Source organism: Cherax quadricarinatus, chromosome 47, assembly GCF_038502225.1.
Source record: "Cherax quadricarinatus isolate ZL_2023a chromosome 47, ASM3850222v1, whole genome shotgun sequence".
Taxonomy (NCBI): domain Eukaryota; kingdom Metazoa; phylum Arthropoda; class Malacostraca; order Decapoda; family Parastacidae; genus Cherax; species Cherax quadricarinatus.
Window position 1 is genome coordinate 13,390,322 of NC_091338.1, and position 22,299 is coordinate 13,412,620.

At 38.0% G+C, this 22,299-nt stretch overlaps 1 protein-coding gene across 5 annotated transcripts in view; it reads left to right on the forward strand.

The window, feature by feature from the left end:
* Positions 1 to 22,299, forward strand: part of Kcmf1 (Potassium channel modulatory factor 1) — a 108,829-nt gene that overhangs the window by 750 nt on the left and 85,780 nt on the right. For all 5 annotated transcript variants that reach the window (XM_053787738.2, XM_053787739.2, XM_053787740.2 and 2 more), the window contains exon 2: positions 21,344 to 21,511. In XM_053787738.2, the coding sequence (XP_053643713.1) occupies positions 21,344 to 21,511 (168 nt within the window). The remainder of the gene's footprint in view (positions 1 to 21,343; positions 21,512 to 22,299) is intronic.

Consider the following 22,299-nt stretch of genomic DNA (forward strand, 5'->3'; position numbering starts at 1 on the left):
AAGTCTAAAAAAAAAAAATTGGATTAGTAACCCAAGAGTTAGTACATATAATCCAAGAAAGTCACTCTGGCTTATTTCCATTTTGGTCCTTTGATTTTGTTTCCCAAAATAGTATGTACAGCAGTCAATTAACACCCATTATGTAAGTTTATTTAGGTACAGGTACACATAAGTACAATTATCATACATAGTAATGTGTGTAAATTACCTTGGATAATCCCCCAAAAAAGTCAGTGACTATCTTATAGCTAAGCTTTAAATAATGAGATTTCACAGGGACCCCAATGGTAATGACACTTGCTCAAAAGAAAGCCTTTTATACTACTCACTTTTAGCAGACTAATCCTAAAACTTGCATACAGTGGACCCCTGGTTTTTGTCCTTAATCCGTTACAGAAGGTTAGTCGAAATCTGAAATGGATTAAAACCAAAGTAATATTTCCCATAAAAAAATAATGTAAATCTAATTACATAATCCGTTACAGACACCCGAAAATATTAACAAAAAGTAAATTTTATAGAGAATAACTATAGTGTTTCAGCTCTTCAGTTGTTAGCTCTTCTCTGTGGTTGTCCACCAACTTTTCGACATCCTGGCCACTCACTGGACTTCCCCAAAGCCACAATAGATTCCACAACAGGCATTGGGTTGTCAAGTTTACACTAACTTAATATAAGTTAGTAATAGAACTAGGCATTAAAAAAAAACAATAAAAAGTAAAATACATACACAGTACATTCATTATTTACCTTAAAATATTTGTAGTCTTAATGTAGGCCGAGAGGTGAGTAGTATTTATTTGTAGGAAGTCAGTGTAGGTAGCAGTAGGTAGCCTTAGCTACACCTACTGGCAACCTACACTGTGGCCCAGTGCCATATAATTACCATCAACATACCATGCTGACTGAGTTTAATCGTTCCTAACAACTACCTTTAGATGCCATCATAAAGGGAGAAGTAATGAATAATTTATGCCGAGAAATGTATACAAAAGCGTTGTGTATTAAGGGCAGTTACTGGACCAATGCAGATTCATACACATTTTCTCTAATGCTCGACCAGAGAAAACGTAATGTTTTCCCCCCACCGAGTACCACCCTTCCATAGGATAAAAACATAGCATATTTATATGCTATGTAATGTGTTTCTTAAATAATTTTGAAGAAAATATCATAGATGTATTAGTGAAAAGGCCTATTTTAACATAAAATAAGACATTTAATGTGCCAAAGAGTGATTATTATTACGTATTAGTATTATTACTATGGTGTTAAGACTAGTGAACGAGTAACAAAGGCATGTTTATATGCTATGTAACATGTTTCTTATATAATTTTGAAGAAAATATCATAGATGGATTAGTGAAAATGTCTATATTAATGTAAAATAAGACATTTAATGTGCCCAAGAGTGATTATTATTAGTATTACATAATGTTTTCCCTCTGCCCGGCAACCACACCTCCATAGCATATAAACAGTATGTTTATATGCTATGTAACATGTCTATTATATAATTTTGAAGAAAATATCATAGATGGATTAATGAAAATGTCTATATTGATGTAAAATAAGACATTTAATGTGCCCAAGAGTGATTATTATTACAGTGGACCCTCAGGTAACCGCCATAATCTGTTCCAGAGAGCTTGCCTTTAACTGATTTTGCCTTTAGCCAGATTAATTTTCCTCATAAGAAATAATGGAAATCCAATTAATCCGTTTTAGACAGCCAGAAGTATTGACAAAAAATATTTTTTTTTTAACCCTTTCAGGGTTTTTGACGTACTAGTATGCCTAAATTCTAGCACCCTCAAATCTAGTGAGAGAAAGCTGGTAGGCCTACATATGAAAGAATGGGTCTATGTGGTCAGTGTGTGCAGTATAAAAAAAATCCTGCAGCACACAGTGCGTAATTAGAAAAAAAAAACTTTGACCGTGTTTTTGGATTAAAACAGCGACTTTGCACTGTATTTTCGTATGGTATTTATTGTTGTATTCTAGTTTTCTTGGTCTCATTTTATAAAATGGAAGACATATTACAGAAATTGAGATGATTTTGACTGGTTTTACAATGAAAAGAACCTTGAAATTGAGCTAAAAGTAGCAGAAATGTTCGATTTTTACCAAAGTTCAAAAGTAAACAAATCATGCTACGCATCCAATACACGTCAACTGGTGAGTCTAATATTCTTTCACAAGAGCGCTGATATTATTTATACCATTTCTACACTGATGCAGTCGTCTGCATGACAGTAAATCTTCTATTTTTTGTGAGAATAAAAATTCAAAGTGGAAAGCAAAAGAATGTAAGAGGGGCGTGGGGACATGACTAATGAACAACGGAAATGTTATTTTAGGGCCAGGAATGTCTTTTCTTGTTTATTCTGGACCCTATTCGGGAATTGGCATCTTTTGAAATTTGTGTGAAATTGGGAAAATTGCTAAAATCTGACCACTTTATTGGATAGTTGAAATCGGTAAATGGGTGGTTTCTTGTACTTATTTGATAGAAAAAATGGAGTTCTAGCAAAATAGTTATGATTTTTTGTCGACTAGTACACTGGAATTGGCTGAAAATAGGGCTCAAAGTGGGCAAAATCACCGATGCATGAACATTGTCGAGACCGCTAACTTCGCGAGAGCATAATTCTGTAAGTTTTCCATCAAATTTCATACTTTTGGTGTCATTATGATTGGTAAAAGATTCTCTATCTTTTCATAAGAAAAAATAAGTTTTTTTGAAAATTTGGCGACCCTGAGAACAAGTCTCAGAGAGGGCCTGGCGACCCTGAAAGGGTTAAAGATTAAATATAGATATACATACAGAAAACAATGACAAATAAACATAAAGCACTAATAAAATGGATAAATGAACATTTAACATCACACTTGCCTTTACTGACTCTTATTGGTGTATGGAAGACAGGTAGGAGGCAAGAGGGAGACGAGTTTATTATGCTTCAATCTGACGCTAATATCATCTCTACGGCTTCTTATCTATCACAATTCATCTAATATGACATAAACAATATTAATAACATAGAAACATGATAGTATATACTCTAGAATGAATAAAATATGTCATAATGTATGAGAGGAGTAAAGTGTTGGAAGTGTTGTTGTTGGGTTTATAAGGACCACTGAGAGAAGTCGTTCATAGTGGAGGTGGAGGCATCAGCGGACCCCACCAACACTATCACACTTAAACAATGTATGTACGTAATTTATAAATAAGAAATATTTACATTTTAATTTATAAATAAGTTTATTCAGTTATGTATACATAGATCATCATACATAGCAGCATGTGTGTAAAGTACCTTGGATAACCCAAAAAGTCAGAGTGACTTACGTATTTCCATTGGGGTCCTTTTATATTGACACTTATATTTACTTTTATACTTACACTTTTATATTTACACTTACCTTGGAGGAGATGTTAGTTTAATTAGTCAGACTGACTTACTGAATGACTTGACTGACTGAATGACTTGACTGAATGAATGACTTGACTGACTTATTGAATGACTTGACTGACTTGTTGAATGACTTGACTGACTTGTTGAATGACTTGACTGACTTATTGAATGACTTGACTGACTTATTGAATGACTTGACTGACTTATTGAATGACTTGACTGACTTATTGAATGACTTGACTGACTTATTGAATGACTTGACTGACTTATTGAATGACTTGACTGACTTACTGAATGACTTGACTGACTTACTGAATGACTTGACTCGCTGAATGACTTGACTCGCTGAATGACTTGACTCGCTGAATGACTTGACTCGCCGAATGACCTGACTCGCCGGATGACCTGACTCGCCGGATGACCTGACTCGCCGGATGACCTGACTCGCCGGATGACCTGACTCGCCGGATGACCTGACTCGCCGACCTGATGACTTGACTCGCCGAATGACCTGACTCGCCGGATGACCTGACTCGCCGGATGACCTGACTCGCCGGATGACCTGACTCGCCGGATGACCTGACTCGCCGGATGACCTGACTCGCCGGATGACCTGACTCGCCGGATGACCTGACTCGCCGGATGACCTGACTCGCCGGATGACCTGACTCGCCGGATGACTTGACTCGCCGAATGACTTGACTTAGTGAATGTCTTGACTTACTGAATGACTTGACTTACTGAATGACTTAGTGAATGTTTTCTCTTACTGAATGTCTTGACTCACTGAATTGACTTGACTCACTGAATTGACTTGACTCACTGAATGACTTGACTCACTGAATGACTTGACTCACTGAATGACTTGACTCACTGAATGACTTGACTCACTGAATGACTTGACTCACTGAATGACTTGACTCACTGAATGACTTGACTCACTGACTTGACTCACTGAATGACTTGACTCACTGAATGACTTGACTCACTGAATGACTTGACTCACTGAATGACTTGACTCACTGAATGACTTAGCTGATTTACTGACTGAATGACTTAACTGACTTACTGACTGAATGACTTAACTGACTTACTGACTGAATGACTTAACTGACTTACTGACTGAATGACTTAACTGACTTACTGACTGAATGATTTAACTGACTTACTGACTGAATGACTTAACTGACTTACTGACTGAATGACTTAACTGACTTACTGACTGAATGACTTGACTGACTGAATGAATGACTTGAAGTTAGACACTCCAGTACAACCATCGACTTCAGTACCAGAACCTCTACCATCCACCTCAGCCCAGTAGTACCACAGCATAACTCTCCAATCTCTTCACAATCATCCACAAACACCAGCACCCACAATTTAAGGTAAGAAATACTATTATTTCTGTTAAATTTGTAGTCTGAAGCCATAAAAGCAACATAATACATCACAACAATGAACTACAATTACATATTCACTTTTATTTTTCTAAGAGGTGGAGGCCTAAAAAAAAGTTGTTTGGCTTTTTTGGGGCTCTCGGGAACATAACCCTATTTTTCCCATAAGTTCTTCAGTACATGTAACACGGTTTTACCTAGCACGGCACTTTCAGGAATGTAACTACCGTGTTAAATGACGGTCTACTGTATTATTATTATTATTACAATATAAATAATTTGTAATTTTTATTCACACAAAAAATAGAAGATTTGCTGTTATGCAGACTACTGCATTATTGTAATAAGAACATAAGAAAGAAGGAACACTGCAGCGGGCCTACTGGTCCATACGAGGCAGGTCCAAGTCTCCTACCCACTTAAGCCAATGCCCCAACCTAGTCAGGTCAGGTCACATTCACTTAAGGAAGGAACACGGCAACTGACCTAGTAGCACAAGCTAATCAGGTCCAACTCACACCCACCCACACCCACTCATGTATTTATCTAACCTATTTTTAAAACTACACAACGTTTTAGCATCTATAACTGTACTTGGGAGTTTGTTCCACTCATCCACAACTCTTATTACCAAACCAGTGCTTTCCTATATCCTTCCTGAATCTGAATTTTTCCAACTTAAAACCATTGCTACGAGTCCTGTCTAGGCTAGATATTTTCAGCATGTTATTTACATCCCCTTTATTTATTCCTGTCTTCCATTTATACACCTCAATCATATCCCCCTTAATTCTATGCCTTTCTAGAGAGTGCAGATTCAGGGTCCTCAGTCTATCCTCATAGGGAAGATTTCTGATACATGGGATCAACTTTGTCATCCTCCTTTGTATGTTTTCCAGAGCATTTATATCTATTCTGTAATATGGTGACCAAAACTGTACAGCATAATCTAAATGAGGTCTAACCAAGGATATATAGAGTTGAAGAACAACCTGAGGACCCCTATTATTTATGCTTCTTGATATGAAGCCAAGGATTCTGTTAGTTTTATTGCAAACACTTATGCACTGTTGTCTTGGTTTCAGATTACTGCTAACCAGAACTCCTAAATCTTTTTCGCAATCCGTAATATTAAAATCGACATTATTTAGTTTATATGTGACATGGTTATTTTCCTGTCCAACATTTAGAACTTTGCATTTGTCTATATTAAACTGCATCTGCCACTTCTCCGACCACTGCATCAGTCTATTCAAATCTTCCTGTAGTGCTCTAATATCCTTGTCAGAATGAATTCAACGGCCTATTTTGGTGTCAACGGGAAACTTGCTTGTGTCGCTCTTTATGCTCACATCAATGTCGTTTATGTAGATTGTGAACAACAGGGGGTCCAACACTGACCCCTGTGGAGCACCGCTCGTGACGCTTCCCCACTCTGATTTCTCCCCATTTATGCAAACACTCTGCTGCCTATTTGTCAACCATGCCACTATCCAGGAAAAAATTTCTCCTCCTATTCCATGTGCCTTAATTTTCCTCGATAGTCTCTGATGTGGGACCCTGTCAAAAGCCTTACTGAAGTCCATATACACAATATCATATTCATTACCATGATCTACCTCCTCAAATAACTTAGTGAAGAAAGTTAATAAATTCATAAGGCAGGAATGCCTCTTTGTAAAACCATACTGAGATTCGTTGATTAATTTGTGCTTTTCAAGGTGGCTACGAACTGCCTCGGCAATTATTGATTCCATAAATTTTCCCACTATGGAGGTTAGGCTTATTGGTCTTTAGTTCGAAGCTAAGGACCTGTCACCTGCTTTGAAAATAGGTATCACATTTGCCATTTTCCACTTACCTGGCACCATGCCAGTCTGTAGTGATATATTGAAAAGATTAGCCAAAGGTTTGCTAAGCTCCTCTTTACATTCCTTTAGAACCCTTGCATACAGTTCATCAGGGCCTGGGGATTTGTTAGATTTTAATTTATCAATTTGCCTAAGGACCATGTCACTTGTGACCCCAATCATGCATAGTTTATTATCATCCTGTTCTACATTATTTATTATTTCTGGAATATCGCTAGTATCTTCCTGAGTAAAAACTAAGAGGAAGTATTTGTTAAAAATTCTACACATTTCCTTATCACTGTCTGTGAGCTGACCCGAGTAACTTTTGAGTGGGCCTATCTTGTCCCTGATCTTACTTCTGTATACCTGAAAGAATCCTTTTGGGTTAGTCTTCGATTCTCTTGCAACTTGAACCTCATAATCTCTTTTTGCTTTTCTTATTCCCTTTTTTATTTCTCTCTTTAACTGAATATATTGATTTCTTAATTGCACCTCTCCTCTTTTGATTTGCCTATATATTCCTCTCTTTTGACCAATGAGATGCTTTAATCTATTGTTTATCCATTTAGGATAATTTTTGCTTGATCTGATTTCCCTATTTGGAACATAAGTTGTCTGAGCAGCTAGAACTATGCCCTGGAAAACGTCATATCGGCAATCATCACCACCTACCTGACCCATAGTCAGGTCATTCCAGTTCAGCCCACCCAAGTAATTTTTCAGTCCTATGAAATCAACCAAGCAGAAGTCAGGGACAGAGACTTGATTGCCATTATTAGGGGAATTCCATGATATATTAAAACTGAGTGATTTGTGATCACTTTCCCCTAGCTCATCATTAACCTCAATATTATTAATTAGCGTTTCCCTGCTGGCAAGAACCAAGTCAAGCAGGTTATTTCCTCTATTTGGCTCTGTCACGAACTGTTTTAAAAAACAATCCTGAATCGTATCAAGAAAGTCACTTGATTCTAAATTTCCTGTCAAATTGCTCCAGTCAATCTGTCTATAGTTGAAATCTCCCATTATCACAACATTTTCGTATGTAGAGGCCTTAGGAATTTCATCCCATAGAAGTTTACCCCACTCCCCATCAAGATTTGGGGCCCTGTAAATCACACCCAAAATTAGTTTTTCATGCCCCTCGAGAAGCTGTATCCAAACAGATTCAGTGGCTGACGCTTCTAATTTTATATCTTGCCTAACACAACAATTTAAATTGTCTCTGACGTACATCGCTACTCCACCAGCCTTCCTGTTGACCCTGTCAGTGTGGAATAATTTATAGCCTTGTATGTGACATTCAGAAGGCATCTCTCTATCTTTCAGATTGAGCCAGGTCTCTGTTATAGCAATGATATCTATGTTTCCTGCACTTGCAATTAATCTTAGCTCATCTATCTTATTTCTTACATTCCTGCTATTAGTATAATAGACCTTAAGGGAGCTAGTCCCTTGCTGCCCTCTGCTGTCTCCCTTTGTTTGCTGACCTGATCTATTGTCTTTATTTATAACTTCATGATGAATGTCTTTTATACATTTACTGTTTTCAATTCTAGTGTTGCAACCTGTTTCCCACACACACCCGTACCTCTATCTTCTATCAGTTTAAAATCCTAGGCATTTCAGCAATGGCTCTCTCGATTAAGTTTGCAAGAGCTACCACCCCTGCCCCAGAAAGATGTACCCCATCCCTTGCATACATATCATGTTTGCCATAAAAGTTGTCCCAGTTGTCAATGAATGGGATTTCAAGTTCCTTGCAGTATCTGTCTAGCCAGCAATTTACACCATTTGCCCTAGACAACCATTCATTGCCCACTCCCCTTCTAGGCAAGAGGCTACATATGATTGGGACCCCTCCCTTAGACTTAATTAAATCTATATCTGACCTGTACTTATCTAGCAGCTCTTCTCTCCTACCCTTCCCAATATCATTTCCACCAGCACTGAGACAGATAATAGGCTTGTTTCCATTACCTGACATGATATTATCCAACCTGTTGACTGTCACTAACACCAGCTCCTGGGAAGCACACACTATCTCTTACCTACTTATTCCTATTACAGAAGGCACGGTCCATATATCTTACCTGTGAGTCACCAACCACAAGTATGCGCTTACCTCTATTTGCAGGGGAAGTAGTACCTTTACCTTCACTGGCCACTGAAGTACACTCATCCTGAAGAACAGAGAAGCGATTTCCTACCTTCAAATCTTCTCTCTTAACTTTCCTTATTTTGATGCTCTTCCCATTACTGGGAACCACTTGTCACTTGTAGCAGGTGCTGGACTGCACCTCACTGCTGGTAGCCGTTGCTACCTCCCCACCTACAGCTTCCTCGCAGCGAGAGACAGACTGCACCTCACTGCTGGTAGCCTCATTCCCCTCCACAATTCCAGCCACCTCACACTCGCTCCCAACCCCATTGAGGTGAACCTTCAGCCTCCTAAGTTCCTCTTGGAGAAGCAAGACTTCCTCCAACTCTCCAACCTCAATTTTTAAAACACTGCAAAAGCAAGCCATGGCTTTGTAACCGTCCACACTACAGTAATCCCCAAAGCAGCTCAGGGCCTGTGACCTCACGTGATGACTGACCATAAATAATGTCAATTGTATAAATAATGTCAACCCATTCATGACTGCATATTGGAATGGACAGTGATGTCATTTGTTTACTCTTGAATATCGCCAAAGAATCGAACATTTCTGCTACTTTGAGCACAATTTCAAGGTACTCTTCGTTGTGAAATCAGTCAAAATCATATCTATTCCTCAAATATATGTATCTTCAATTCTATCAAATGAGACCAAAAATTGACTGTCGTTCGGTCGATCTTTTGCTTTTGGATATGAACAAAATTTCAGGATGCTAACTTTCCCCTCAAGGGACGGACCCTTTCAGGGTCCGTCCCGTAGATCTACGGCTTTATGGTGAGTGTCCAAACCGTAGATCTACGCCATGAGCTCAGCTCACTCTGATAAACTGTGAGTGGTACATTTGGGCCTAGATATGAGAGAATACATCTATGTGGTATGTGTGCACCACATAAAACAGATCCTGCAGCACACTGTGTATAATGAGAGAAAAAAACTGAAATCATGATTTTTCGTTTAAAACAGCAACTTTGCAGTGTTTTTTCGTATGTTTTTTATAGTTGTATTTGCGATTTCTTGGTCTCATTTGATAGAATGGAAGACATATTACAGAAATAGAGATGATTTTGATTGGTTTTAGCACTGGAAATGGCTTGAAACTGAGCTCAAAGTAGCGGAAATGTTAAATTTTTGCCGATATTCAAGAGTAAACAAACGACCTCACACATCTAATACACGTCAGCTGGTGGGTCTAATATACATTCACAAATATGGTGATGATATTTATACAATTATTACAGTATTGCATAACAGTAAATCTTCTATTTTTTGGTGTGAATAAAAATTCATTATGTGAATAAAAAATCAAAATGGAATTTATTTGTAAAGCCTCAAAACATAACTAATGAACAGAGGAAATGTTAGTTTAGTGCCAGGAATGCCTACATTGTTTATTCTGGACCCTATTTAGAAATTGGAATATTTTGAACTTTGTGTTAAATTGGCCAAATTAACAATTTCCGATCACTTTATTTTGTAGTTGAAACAGTTGACTTGGCGATTTCTTGTGCTCAATCGATAGAATAGAAGTAATACTAATGAAATAGCTAAGAATTTGGTTGATTGGAATAATGTAATTGGCCTAAAATAGAAGTCAAATTCGGCAAAATCGCCGATTCGTAAATATCGCTGACACATCAAAATTCACGAGAGCATAATTTCGTCAATTTTCCACCAAATTTCGTACTTTTTGTTTTATTACCTTCACAAAAAGATTCTCTACGATTTCATAAGAAAAAATAACAATTTTTTTTTTTTTAAATTCTTGGACACTGGTGCGTGACTCCAGATTTGGGCCTTGGACCCTGAAAGGGTTAAATAAATAAATAAATAAAATATTTATTTCTTTGCAAAGGTTACAGTATGTGTTTACATATCATAATATGATTGGAGCAAAGAAAGCCACTATCATGCTGAGGCATTTTGGGCAGACTTAACCTAATACTAATAGACTACTTAAGTCTAGACAGGTGAAAAGTGTACTAGTAGTGGTTACCATTGTCTTGCTGATGGTGGTGCCAACTACTGCCAGCCTTTTGAAGTTTCTCCTTACTGTTGTTGTTATTATTATTATTACTCTTGTATTATTATGGTAATAATGATTATTATTATTATAATTATTATTATTAGTAGTAGTAGTAGTACATATATGTGAGGGGCTCTTGATCTAGGGAATTGGATCTGTGCTGCAGGTCCCTAAATTAATAATAATGATTACATGTATTATAATGATACGTAAGTACTACTAATAATGATAATACATAACATATAATAATATAATACTATATAATAATAAAATAATCATATTATATAATAATATAATAGGTAATAGTACAATAATGGTATGTACTGTGTATAATTTAGTTTGACAACACTGCCACAGTGCTCACCGGTGCACATGTGCTTACGCAGCTACCCTCGCAGTGCAAGGAATTCTCGTGATTTCCTTACGTTTTGTGCAGTTAATTCGCCAGATTTTTCTTCTAACCGTGGGTCCTAAGAAAGCAAGTGCAAAGGACAGTGCTAAGAGGAAAAAGAGGATGATTCGCATGGAATTATAAAGCAAGAAATCATTGATAAGCACAGACTAGGTACAAGGGTTAAGTACTTGGCAAGTGAGTACAAGCGTAGCCCCTCTACTATATGTACAATACTAAAGCAGGAGTCTATGAAGGTTATAGCACCAGCAGAGGGCATTACAGTAATTTCTAAGCAGTGGACCTCTGTCAATGAAAAGATGGAAAAGCTGCTGTTGACATGGTTGACAGAGAAACAGTTCACAGGAGATATGTAGTGTAGTGAGATAAACATAAAAATTGTACATAACAGTTCTTAAGAAAAGTTTTAACTTCTGACAGGATATGCTGCTCTGCATTTCTTCTCCAAGGTATGCAAATGTCGTATGTACACCAGATCTAATTCATTTAGCCTCACAAACTGCGTTTTCTCTTATAATAACACCTCTGACATTTTGATAGCGAGAATGTGCGACCACTCTCGTGACCACAATCCTCCTCCCTCTGCTGTCCACATAATGATATATTTTATTCATTCTGGAGTGTATATCAGGTTCATGTGTTATTTATATTGTTTATTATGTCATATTAGATGAATTATGACAGATAAATAAGCCGTAGAGTCGATTCTGGGGTTATTTTGTCATGGCTCCTGAGAGCAGGAATTCAGCTGGAATGAATTAATTGCATTTCAGTTAATTTAATTTAAATGAGGAAAATTGACCCAGCATACAAACAAATCAGGATACGAACAAGTCAGTGGAATAGATTAAATTCTTAAGCCGAGGTTCCACTTTACAATGCTGCTTCCTTAACCAGTTGAATCATGAACAATCATAAAGCACGTGAAAGCATCGTAAAATATTGTACTAGTGCCAGCCCTTTGGCAAAGGAGGTGAGAAAAACTAGAATTCAAGAAAGAACTCAGAGCAGAGTACCAAAGTGGAGGAAGAAGAGAGAGGGGAGATGTGCCTCCTTCAGTGATTCTGCGATATGTACGATACTAAAGCAGCATGAGTCGATAAAGGCTATAGCACCAGCCGGCAATAAAATGTAGCATTAACAGTGTAGCAAGTAAGTTTAGCAATTAATCGATAGAAAAAGGACAGCACGAACCTAACTCCTCCAATGTTGTTGGAGTTTTATAGGGAGACTGACAACACCGCCGTCTCTAATCTCTACTGCCTCCACCACCACTGTGTAAGGCTTGTGTCTCAGTGGCCCTTATACACCCAACAACAACAACAACACAGCAACACTCATGATATACTTAACCCTTTGATTGTTTCAGCTGTATACTTGTACAGTGGTCCCTCGTTTTTCGTAATTAATCCATTCCTGGAGCCGTTACTGTAAATGAAATTTACGATTTACTAATCAATTTTCCCCATAAGAAATAATGTAAATACAATTAATCCGTTCCTGACACCTAGAAGTATTAAAACAAAAAAAATTTTAACGTGAAATATACATGTAGCACATAAACAATACAATGGGAAATGATGAATGGAACATTAACAGCATAACACTTACCTTTATTGGAGATTCTTCTTAGTGTATGGGAGACTGAAGGAGGAGAGAGAGTGGATTGTTTATAGTTTGGAAGGGGAATCCCCTTCCATCAACACCTCAGGTACCATTTGCTTTTCTGGGGTTGCTTCTCTTCTCTGTTTCTTAATGCCACTAGGACCACCTTGAGAGTCACTGGAGTCCTGTCTCACAAAATAACTGTGGAGAGAGCTCTGTTTCTGGCGTCTCTTTAACACTTCCCTAAAATGGCCCAAGACTTTGTCACTGTACATGTTGCCAACCTGGCTTGCAACAACCTTGTTAGGGTGATGTTTCTCCATAAAGCTTTCCATCTTACCCCACATAGTAAAAATCTCTTTAATTTCTGAAGAAGGCACCTTCTTCCATCTCTCTTCCTCCTCCTCTGCAGCAAGATTGAGCTGCGATGTGTTGCTCTTCCTGCTGAAGCTCTTGCAGCTCCTCAGTGGTGAGCTCTTCATTGTGGTCTTCCACCAATTCTTCCACATCCTCCAAACTCACATCCAACCCCATGGAACTCCCCAGTGCCACAATTGATTTTACAACAGACATAGGCTCATTAGGGTCAGTCCCAAATTCTTCAAAATCCCTCTTGTCGACACAATCTGGCCACAATTTTCTCCAGGCAGAGTTCAAAGTCCTGGTAGTCACTCCCTCCCAAGCCATACCTATAAGGGTTATGCAGTGGAGGATGCTGAAGTGTTCTCTCCAAAATTCCCTTAGGGTCAAGCGAGTGTCTGTGGTCACAGTCAAGCACCTGTGAAACATTGCTTTTGTGTAGAGTTTTTTAAAGTTTGCAATAACCTGCTGGTCCATGGGTTGGAGGAGAGGAGTGGTATTCGGGGGCAAGAACTTTACTGTGATGAACCCAAACTCCTCGAAAATTAGGTCATCCAAGTTTGGAGGATGAGCAGGTGCATTGTCCATTACTAGCAGGCACTTGAGATCCAATTTCTTTTCCAGGAGATACTCCTTCACACTAGGGCCAAACACTTCATTGAACCACTCGACGAAAATTTCCCTCGTGACCCATGCCTTACTATTAGATTTCCAAAACACACACAATTTACTCTTCATAACATTGTTTTTCTGAACACTCTGGGATTTTCAGAATGGTACACTAGTAATGGCTTCACTTTGAAATCCCCACTAGCATTAGCACAGAACATTAGCGTCAGCCTGTCTTTCATAGGCTTGTGTCCTGGCATTGCCTTTTCCTCTTGTGTAATTAAGGTCCTCTTTGGCATTTTCTTCCAAAAGAGGCCTGTTTCGTCACAATTGAACACTTGTTCAGGTTTCAGTCCTTCAGCCTCTATGTACTCCTGGAATTCATGCACATATTTTTCAGCCGCCTTGTGGTCCGAACTGGCAGCCTCACCATACCTTACCACACTGTGTATGCCAGTACGGTTCTTAAATCTCTCAAACCAGCCTTTGCTGGCCTTAAATTCACTCACTTCACCACTATTTGCAGGCAATTTCTTTACCAAATCGTCATGCAACTGCCTAGGCTTTTCACAAATAATCGAAGTCATAAGAGTATCTCCTGCTAATTGTTTCTCATTTATCCACACCAATAATAACTTCTCAACCTCTTCCAGTACTGGTGATCTCATTTTTGTCAGCATAGTTACTCCCTTTGCAACAACAGCATCCTTTATTTCCTTTTTCTTGGCCACTATGGAACATAAGGTTGTGTAGAGTTTCTTATACATCCTGGACAGTTCGGCCACACTTGTACCACTTTCATATTGTTCAATGATGGTTTTCTTAAATTCAGTCGTATTTCTCACCTTCTTTACCACAGACTTGGCACTAGGAGCTTTCTTTGGAGCCATGGTAGCTTATTTAGTACTTGCAAGCACTAAAATAAATGGAATATTATGAAATATTTCGCTGGAGCACGTGAGGGGACCTTCGCTCACTGGTAAACAATGCCAGTCTGGCTGCCGCCCCGGCTCACGCCGTGGGTACGCGTCCCGGACAAACTACGACTCGCGAGTCAACCTATGAAAAGCGAGTCCATGTTTATACGAAAATACCCCTATGATTGGCGAATTTTACGATTGCTGGGAACTACGAAAAGCGGGGAACCACTGTATATACGTCTTATAAGCCAGTGTTTCGGACATATATATACTCAATAATTCTAGTGGCTTCCAACCAAGCAGGAGAAAGCTGGTAGGCCCACATGTGAGAGAATGGGCCTGTGTGGTCAGTGTGCACTGTATAAAAAAATCCAACAGCACGCAGTGCATAATGAGAAAAAAAACTCCGATCGTGTTTTTGGATTGAAACGCTGACTTTAAGGTGTATTTTCCTATGGTATTTATGGTTGTATTCTCGTTTTTTTGGTCTCATTCGATAGAATGGAAAACGTATTACAGAAATAGAGATGATTTTGATTAGTTTCACAATGAAAACGACCTTGAAATTGAGCTCAAAATAGCGAAAATGTTCGATTTTTACCAATGTTCAAGAGTAAGTAAATCACACCACATGTCCAGTACACATCAAGTGGGGAGTCTGATATTCTTTCACTAGTACACTGATATTATTTATACCATTTTTACAATAATGCAGTAGTCTGCATAACAGTGAATCTTCTATTTTTTGTGTGAATAAAAAATCAAAATAGAAAGCAAGAGTAATATAAGAGGGTCCTGGAGACATGACTAATGAAGAGAGGATATGTCATTTTAGTGCCAAGAATGTCTGCATTGTTTATTCTGGACCCTATTTTGAAATTGGCATTTTTTTTTTTGTGTGTGTGTGTGTGTGTGTGTGTGTGTGTGTGTGTGTACTCACCTAGTTGAGGTTGCGGGGGTCGAGTCCGAGCTCCTGGCCCCGCCTCTTCACTGATAGCTACTAGGTCACTCTCCCTGAGCCGTGAGCTTTATCATACCTCTGCTTAAAGCTATGTATGGATCCTGCCTCCATTACATCGCTTCCCAAACTATTCCACTTACTGACTACTCTGTGGCTGAAGAAATACTTCCTAACATCCCTGTGATTCATCTGTGTCTTCAGCTTCCAACTGTGTCCCCTTGTTACTGTGTCCAATCTCTGGAACATCCTGTCTTTGTCCACCTTGTCAATTCCTCTCAGTATTTTGTATGTCGTTATCATGTCCCCCCTATCTCTCCTGTCCTCCAGTGTCGTCAGGTTGATTTCCCTTAACCTCTCCTCGTAGGACATACCTCTTAGCTCTGGGACTAGTCTTGTTGCAAACCTTTGCACTTTCTCTAGTTTCTTCACGTGCTTGGCTAGGTGTGGGTTCCAAACTGGTGCCGCATACTCCAATATGGGCCTAACGTACACGGTGTACAGGGTCCTGAATGATTCCTTATTAAGATGTCGGAATGCTGTTCTGAGGTTTGCTAGGCGCCCATATGCTGCAGCAGTTATTTGGTTGATGTGCGCTTCAGGAGATGTGCCTGGTGTTATACTCACCCCAAGATCTTTTTCCTTGAGTGAGGTTTGTAGTCTCTGACCCCCTAGACTGTACTCCGTCTGCGGCCTTCTTTGCCCTTCCCCAATCTTCATGACTTTGCACTTGGTGGGATTGAACTCCAGGAGCCAATTGCTGGACCAGGTCTGCAGCCTGTCCAGATCCCTTTGTAGTTCTGCCTGGTCTTCGATCGAGTGAATTCTTCTCATCAACTTCACGTCATCTGCAAACAGGGACACCTCAGAGTCTATTCCTTCCGTCATGTCGTTCACAAATACCAGAAACAGCACTGGTCCTAGGACTGACCCCTGCGGGACCCCGCTGGTCACAGGTGCCCACTCTGACACCTCGCCACGTACCATGACTCGCTGCTGTCTTTCTGACAAGTATTCCCTGATCCATTGTAGTGCCTTCCCTGTTATCCCTGCTTGGTCCTCCAGTTTTTGCACCAATCTCTTGTGTGGAACTGTGTCAAACGCCTTCTTGCAGTCCAAGAAAATGCAATCCACCCACCCCTCTCTCTCTTGTCTTACTGCTGTCACCATGTCATAGAACTCCTGTAGGTTTGTGACACAGGATTTCCCGTCCCTGAAACCATGTTGGCTGCTGTTGACGAGATCGTTCCTTTCTAGGTGTTCCACCACTCTTCTCCTGATAATCTTCTCCATGATTTTGCATACATGTGTGTGTGTGTGTGTGTGTGTGTGTGTGTGTGTGTGAAATTTCCCAAATTGCCAATTTCTGACCACTTTATTGGGTTGAAATCGGTAAATGGGTGGTTTCTTGTACTCAATTGATAGAAAAAATGGAGTTCTAAAGAAATCGCTATGAGTTTATTCGACTGGAGCAATGGAATTGGCCGAAAATAGGGCTCAAATTTGGCGAAATAGCCGATGTGTATATATTGCCGAGATCGTCAACTTCACGGGAGCTTAATTCCGTAAGTTTTCAATCAAATTTCATACTTTTGGTTGTCATTACCATCGGGAAACAATTCTCTCATCATTTCATAAGAATTTTTTTTTTTTTTCCAAAATATTGCGACAGAATGACAGTTTTAGAAATGGGCTTGCGACAGTCTAAGGGTTAATGACGTATTTTATTAATTCTAGAGTGTACGTCATGTTTTTACGTTATTAATGTTGTTTATTATATCATATTAGATGAATTGTGATAGATAAATAAGCCGTAGACTTGATATTAGTGTCATGTTGAAGGACTATCTTGTCCTATCTCCAAACAAACTCTGCTACCGCCACAATTCCTAACATGTGTAATGACGTAAATAAGCTGTAGAATTAATATTAGCGTTATATTGAAGTATTTTCTCCTGCCTCCCGAGAGCCAGGAATTTCACTGGAATGGATTAATGGCATTTCAGTTAGGAAAATTTATTTCATATACATGTACGAGCAAATTGAGTTACGAGCTCGAAACTCTTAAGTCAAGGTACCACTGTATTTTATTTTTAAATGTACATGTATACCATAATTATTTTTAAATGCTACTTAGTTCTACAGGCTTAAACCTTTGAGGGTTTTGGACGTACTAGTACGGCTTACGACCCAGGGTTTTTGACGTACTAGTACGCCTAAATTCTAGCGCCCTCAAATCTAGTGGGAGAAAGCTGGTAGGCCTCCATATGAAAGAATGGGTCTATGTGGTCAGTGTGCACGGTATAAAAAAAATCCTGCAGCACACAGTGCATAATGAGAAAAAAAAAACTTTGACCGTTTTTTTGGAATAAAACAGGGACTTTGCACTGTATTTTCGTATGGTATTTATTGTTATATTCTAGTTTTCTTGGTCTCATTTTATAGAATGGAAGGCATATTATAGAAATAGAGATGATTTTGACTGGTTTTACAATGAAAAGTACCTTGAAATTGAGCTCAAAGTAGCAGAAATGTTCGATTTTTACCAAAGTTCAAAAGTAAACAAATCATGCCAAGCGTCCAATACACGTCAACTGGTGAGTCTAATATTCTTTTGCAAGTGCGCCAATATGATTCATTCCATTTTTTACACTAATGCAGTAGTCTGCATAACAGTAAATCTTCTATATTTTGTGAGAATAAAAATTCAAAGTGGAAAGCAAAAGAATATAAGAGGGGCCTTGAGACGTGACTAATGAACAGAGGAAATGTCATTTTAGTGCCAGGAATGTATTTCTTGTTTGTTCTGGACCCTATTCGGAAATTGGCATCTTTTGAAATTTGTGTGAAATTGGCAAAATTGCTAAATTCTGACCACTGAACTGGATAGTTGAAATTGGTAAATGGGTGATTTCTTGCACTCATTCAATAGAAAATATGGAGTTCTAGTGAAATATTCATGTTTTTTGTCGACTAGTACAGTGGAACTGGCTGAAAATGGGGCTCAAAGTGGGCAAAATCGCCGATCCGTAAACATCGCCGAGACCGCTAACTTCGCGAGAGCATAATTCCGTAAGTTTCCCATCAAATTTCATATTTTTGGTGTCATTATGATCGGGAAAAGATTCTCTATCTTTTCATAAGAAATTTTTTTTTTTGTTTTTTAATTTGGCCGACCCTGAGAACGAGTCTCGGAGAGGGCCTGTCGACCCTCAAAGGGTTAAAGATGAAGCTTATACATGTCCTCTTTCATACTTTGGTTTCTGTAGTTTTAAGGTAAATATAATATGCCCTTTAACCCTTTCACTGTCCAGACCCCCAAAATAAATATTGATCCCTGTGTCTTTTTTTTTTTTTTTTTTTTTTTTTTTTTTTTTTTTTTTTTTTTTTTTTTTTTTTTTTTTTTTTTTTTTAACCCTTTCAGGGTCCGTCCCGTAGATCTACGGCTTTACGTTCAGGGTCCGAACCGTAGATCTATGCCATGAGCTCAGCTCACTCTGATAAACTGTGAGTGGTACATTTGGGCCTAGATATGAGAGAATACATCTATGTGGTATGTGTGCACCACATAAAACAGATCCTGCAGCACACTGTGTATAATGAGAGAAAAAAAATGAAATCATGATTTTTCGATTAAAACAGCAACTTTGCAGTGTTTTTTCGTATGTTTTTTATAGTTGTATTTGCGATTTCTTGGTCTCATTTGATAGAATGGAAGACATATTACAGAAATAGAGATGATTTTGATTGGTTTTAGCACTGGAAATGGCTTGAAACTGAGCTCAAAGTAGCAGAAATGTTAAATTTTTACCGATATTCAAGAGTAAACAAACGACCTCACACGTCTAATACACATCAGCTGGTGGGTCTAATATACATTCACAAATATGGTGATGATATTTATACAATTATTACAGTATTGCATAACAGTAAATCTTCTATTTTTTGGTGTGAATAAAAATTCATTGTGAATAAAAAATCAAAATGGAATTTATTTGTAAAGACTCAAAACATAACTAATGAACAGAGGAAATGTTAGTTTAGTGCCAGGAATGCCTACATTGTTCATTCTGAACCCTATTTTGAAATTGAAATATTTTGAACTTTGTGTTAAATTGGCCAAATTAACAATTTCCGATCACTTTATTTTGTAGTTGAAACAGTTGACTTGGCGATTTCTTGTGCTCAATCGATAGAATAGAAGTAATACTAGTGAAATAGCTAAGAATTTGGTTGATTGGAATAATGTAATTGGCCTAAAATGGGAGTCAAAGTCGGCAAAATCGCCGATTCGTAAATATCGCTGACACATCAAAATTCGCGAGAGCATAATTTCGTCAATTTTCCACCAAATTTCGTACTTTTTGTTTTATTACCTTCACAAAAAGATTCTCTACGATTTCATAAGAAAAAACAAATTTTTTTTTTGAAAATTCTTGGACACTGGTGCGTGACTCCAGATTTGGGCCTTGGACCCTGAAAGGGTTAAATCTTCTGAAATGTTAGGGAATCTTTTTCTTATGGCAATGACACAAAAAAAAAAAAAATAAAAAATTTGATGAAAAACTTAGGAAATTATGCAGGCACAAAGTTATCACTTTGAGTGCAATTTATGCATTGGCAATTTCACCCATTTTGAATCCTATTTATGTTAGTTCCATTGCTCTATTTGACCAAATTCTTAGCTATTTTGCTAGTATGCCTTCTGTTCTATTGACTGAGCACAAAAAAATGCCTATTCAACTATTATAACTACCCTATAAATTCTTATAACATGTAAACCATACATTGTAAGCTTTGCAAGGAAATAAATATTTGAATTGAATTGAATATGAAGTACACAGAAATCTGCAATTTGGCCAATACAGTATTACAATAAATTAAAGAAATGTCAGTTAAAAAAATAGTGCAAAATAAACAATGTAGACATTCCTAGCACTAAATCATCTCTGTTCATTAATCAGGCCCCCAACCCTCTCCTGTATTATACTTGCCTTCCATTTTAAATTCATAATTACAGAAAAATAGAAGATTTACACTATTTCCCAGATAATAAGATATAACCAGGAATGATTCGTTGTTGTTTATAGTGTCCCAGTAATTGAAGCAGACCATTGGGGCCTCAGGAAAATTAACAAAAATTGAATATTTCCACTAAAGCCCAATTTCAAGCTACTTCTGCTCCTGAAACCAAACAAAATCATCTCTTTCAGTAGTATGTCTTCCATTCCATCAAATGATACCAAGAAACAACCAACAAAAACCATAAAACCATCCTAGAAAACACTTGAAAGTTGCTATTTTAAACCAAATACATGGCCAGTTTTGCTTTTACCATCATTCACTGTGTGAGGGCAGAATTTTTTTATGCTGAGCATACTCGCCACACAGATCCAGTCTCTCATATCTAGGTCAAAATTTACTGCTCACAGCTTATCTGAGTGATCTGAGCTCATGACGTAGCACTATGTGAGGAGACCCTGGCCTCATTGATGATGTTCTACATGATGGCCACTGAAAGGAATTAATTATGTCTTTATTAGTTTGAAAGCCTTTTATATTAGTGATGTATGCTTAATGGAATTTTAAATTTAAAATTAATAAAAATGAATTTTTCAGGTGTAAGCTGTGATGCATGTTTGAAGGCAAATTTCCGTGGACGGCGCTACAAATGTTTAATATGTTATGACTATGACCTTTGTTCGGCATGTTATGAAGGTGGGGCTACAACAACCCGCCACACAACTGACCATCCCATGCAGTGTATCCTCACCAGACATGATTTTGGTAAGTCATTTTTTTTGTGTATTAACTTTTTTATCTGCTTCCATAGTAGAGGTAGGTTGGTAGACAGACAGCAACCATCCAGAGATACTACCCACCTGTCAAAAGAGTGTGAAATGGTAACTTGTTAAATATTTTGCATTCCAGCAGGATTGCTGAGCTTTTCTTTCCAACTCATGATTACACAAGATGACAAAGTAAAGTGTAATAGTTTCTACTTACATTCAGCATACACATATCTTTACTTTTCTATTAGCTTCATACAATAGTTCTGATCCTGTAACACATTATTTCCTTTTCAATGTGACCTGGTCTCAGGTCACGTTGACCTGGTTTGGTTTGTTAATTTACATTTATACAGTACAGTGGAACCCCGGATTTCGTACTTAATTCGTTCCAGAAGGTCGGTCTAAATCCAAAACGTACGAAAACCGAAGTAATATTTCCCGTAAGAAATATTGTAAATACAATTAATCCATTACAGACACCCAAAAATATTAACAAAAAATACATTTTTTAAAGAATAGCTATAGTTTTTATGTACAGAAAACAATGAGAAATAAATATAAATGACTAATTTTAATGATAAATGAATATTACATACCTTTATTGAAGACTCTTGTTGACTTTTGTTTGTGATCTCTGTTTCATTAGCATATTTACCCCTTTTGCAATTTTAGCTTCCTTGATTTCTGCTTTCTTTGCCAGGATGGAACAGATTGTTGATTTTGACTTCCTATACATCCTGGCAAGCTTGGCTAAATGTACGTCACTTTCATATTTTTCTACAA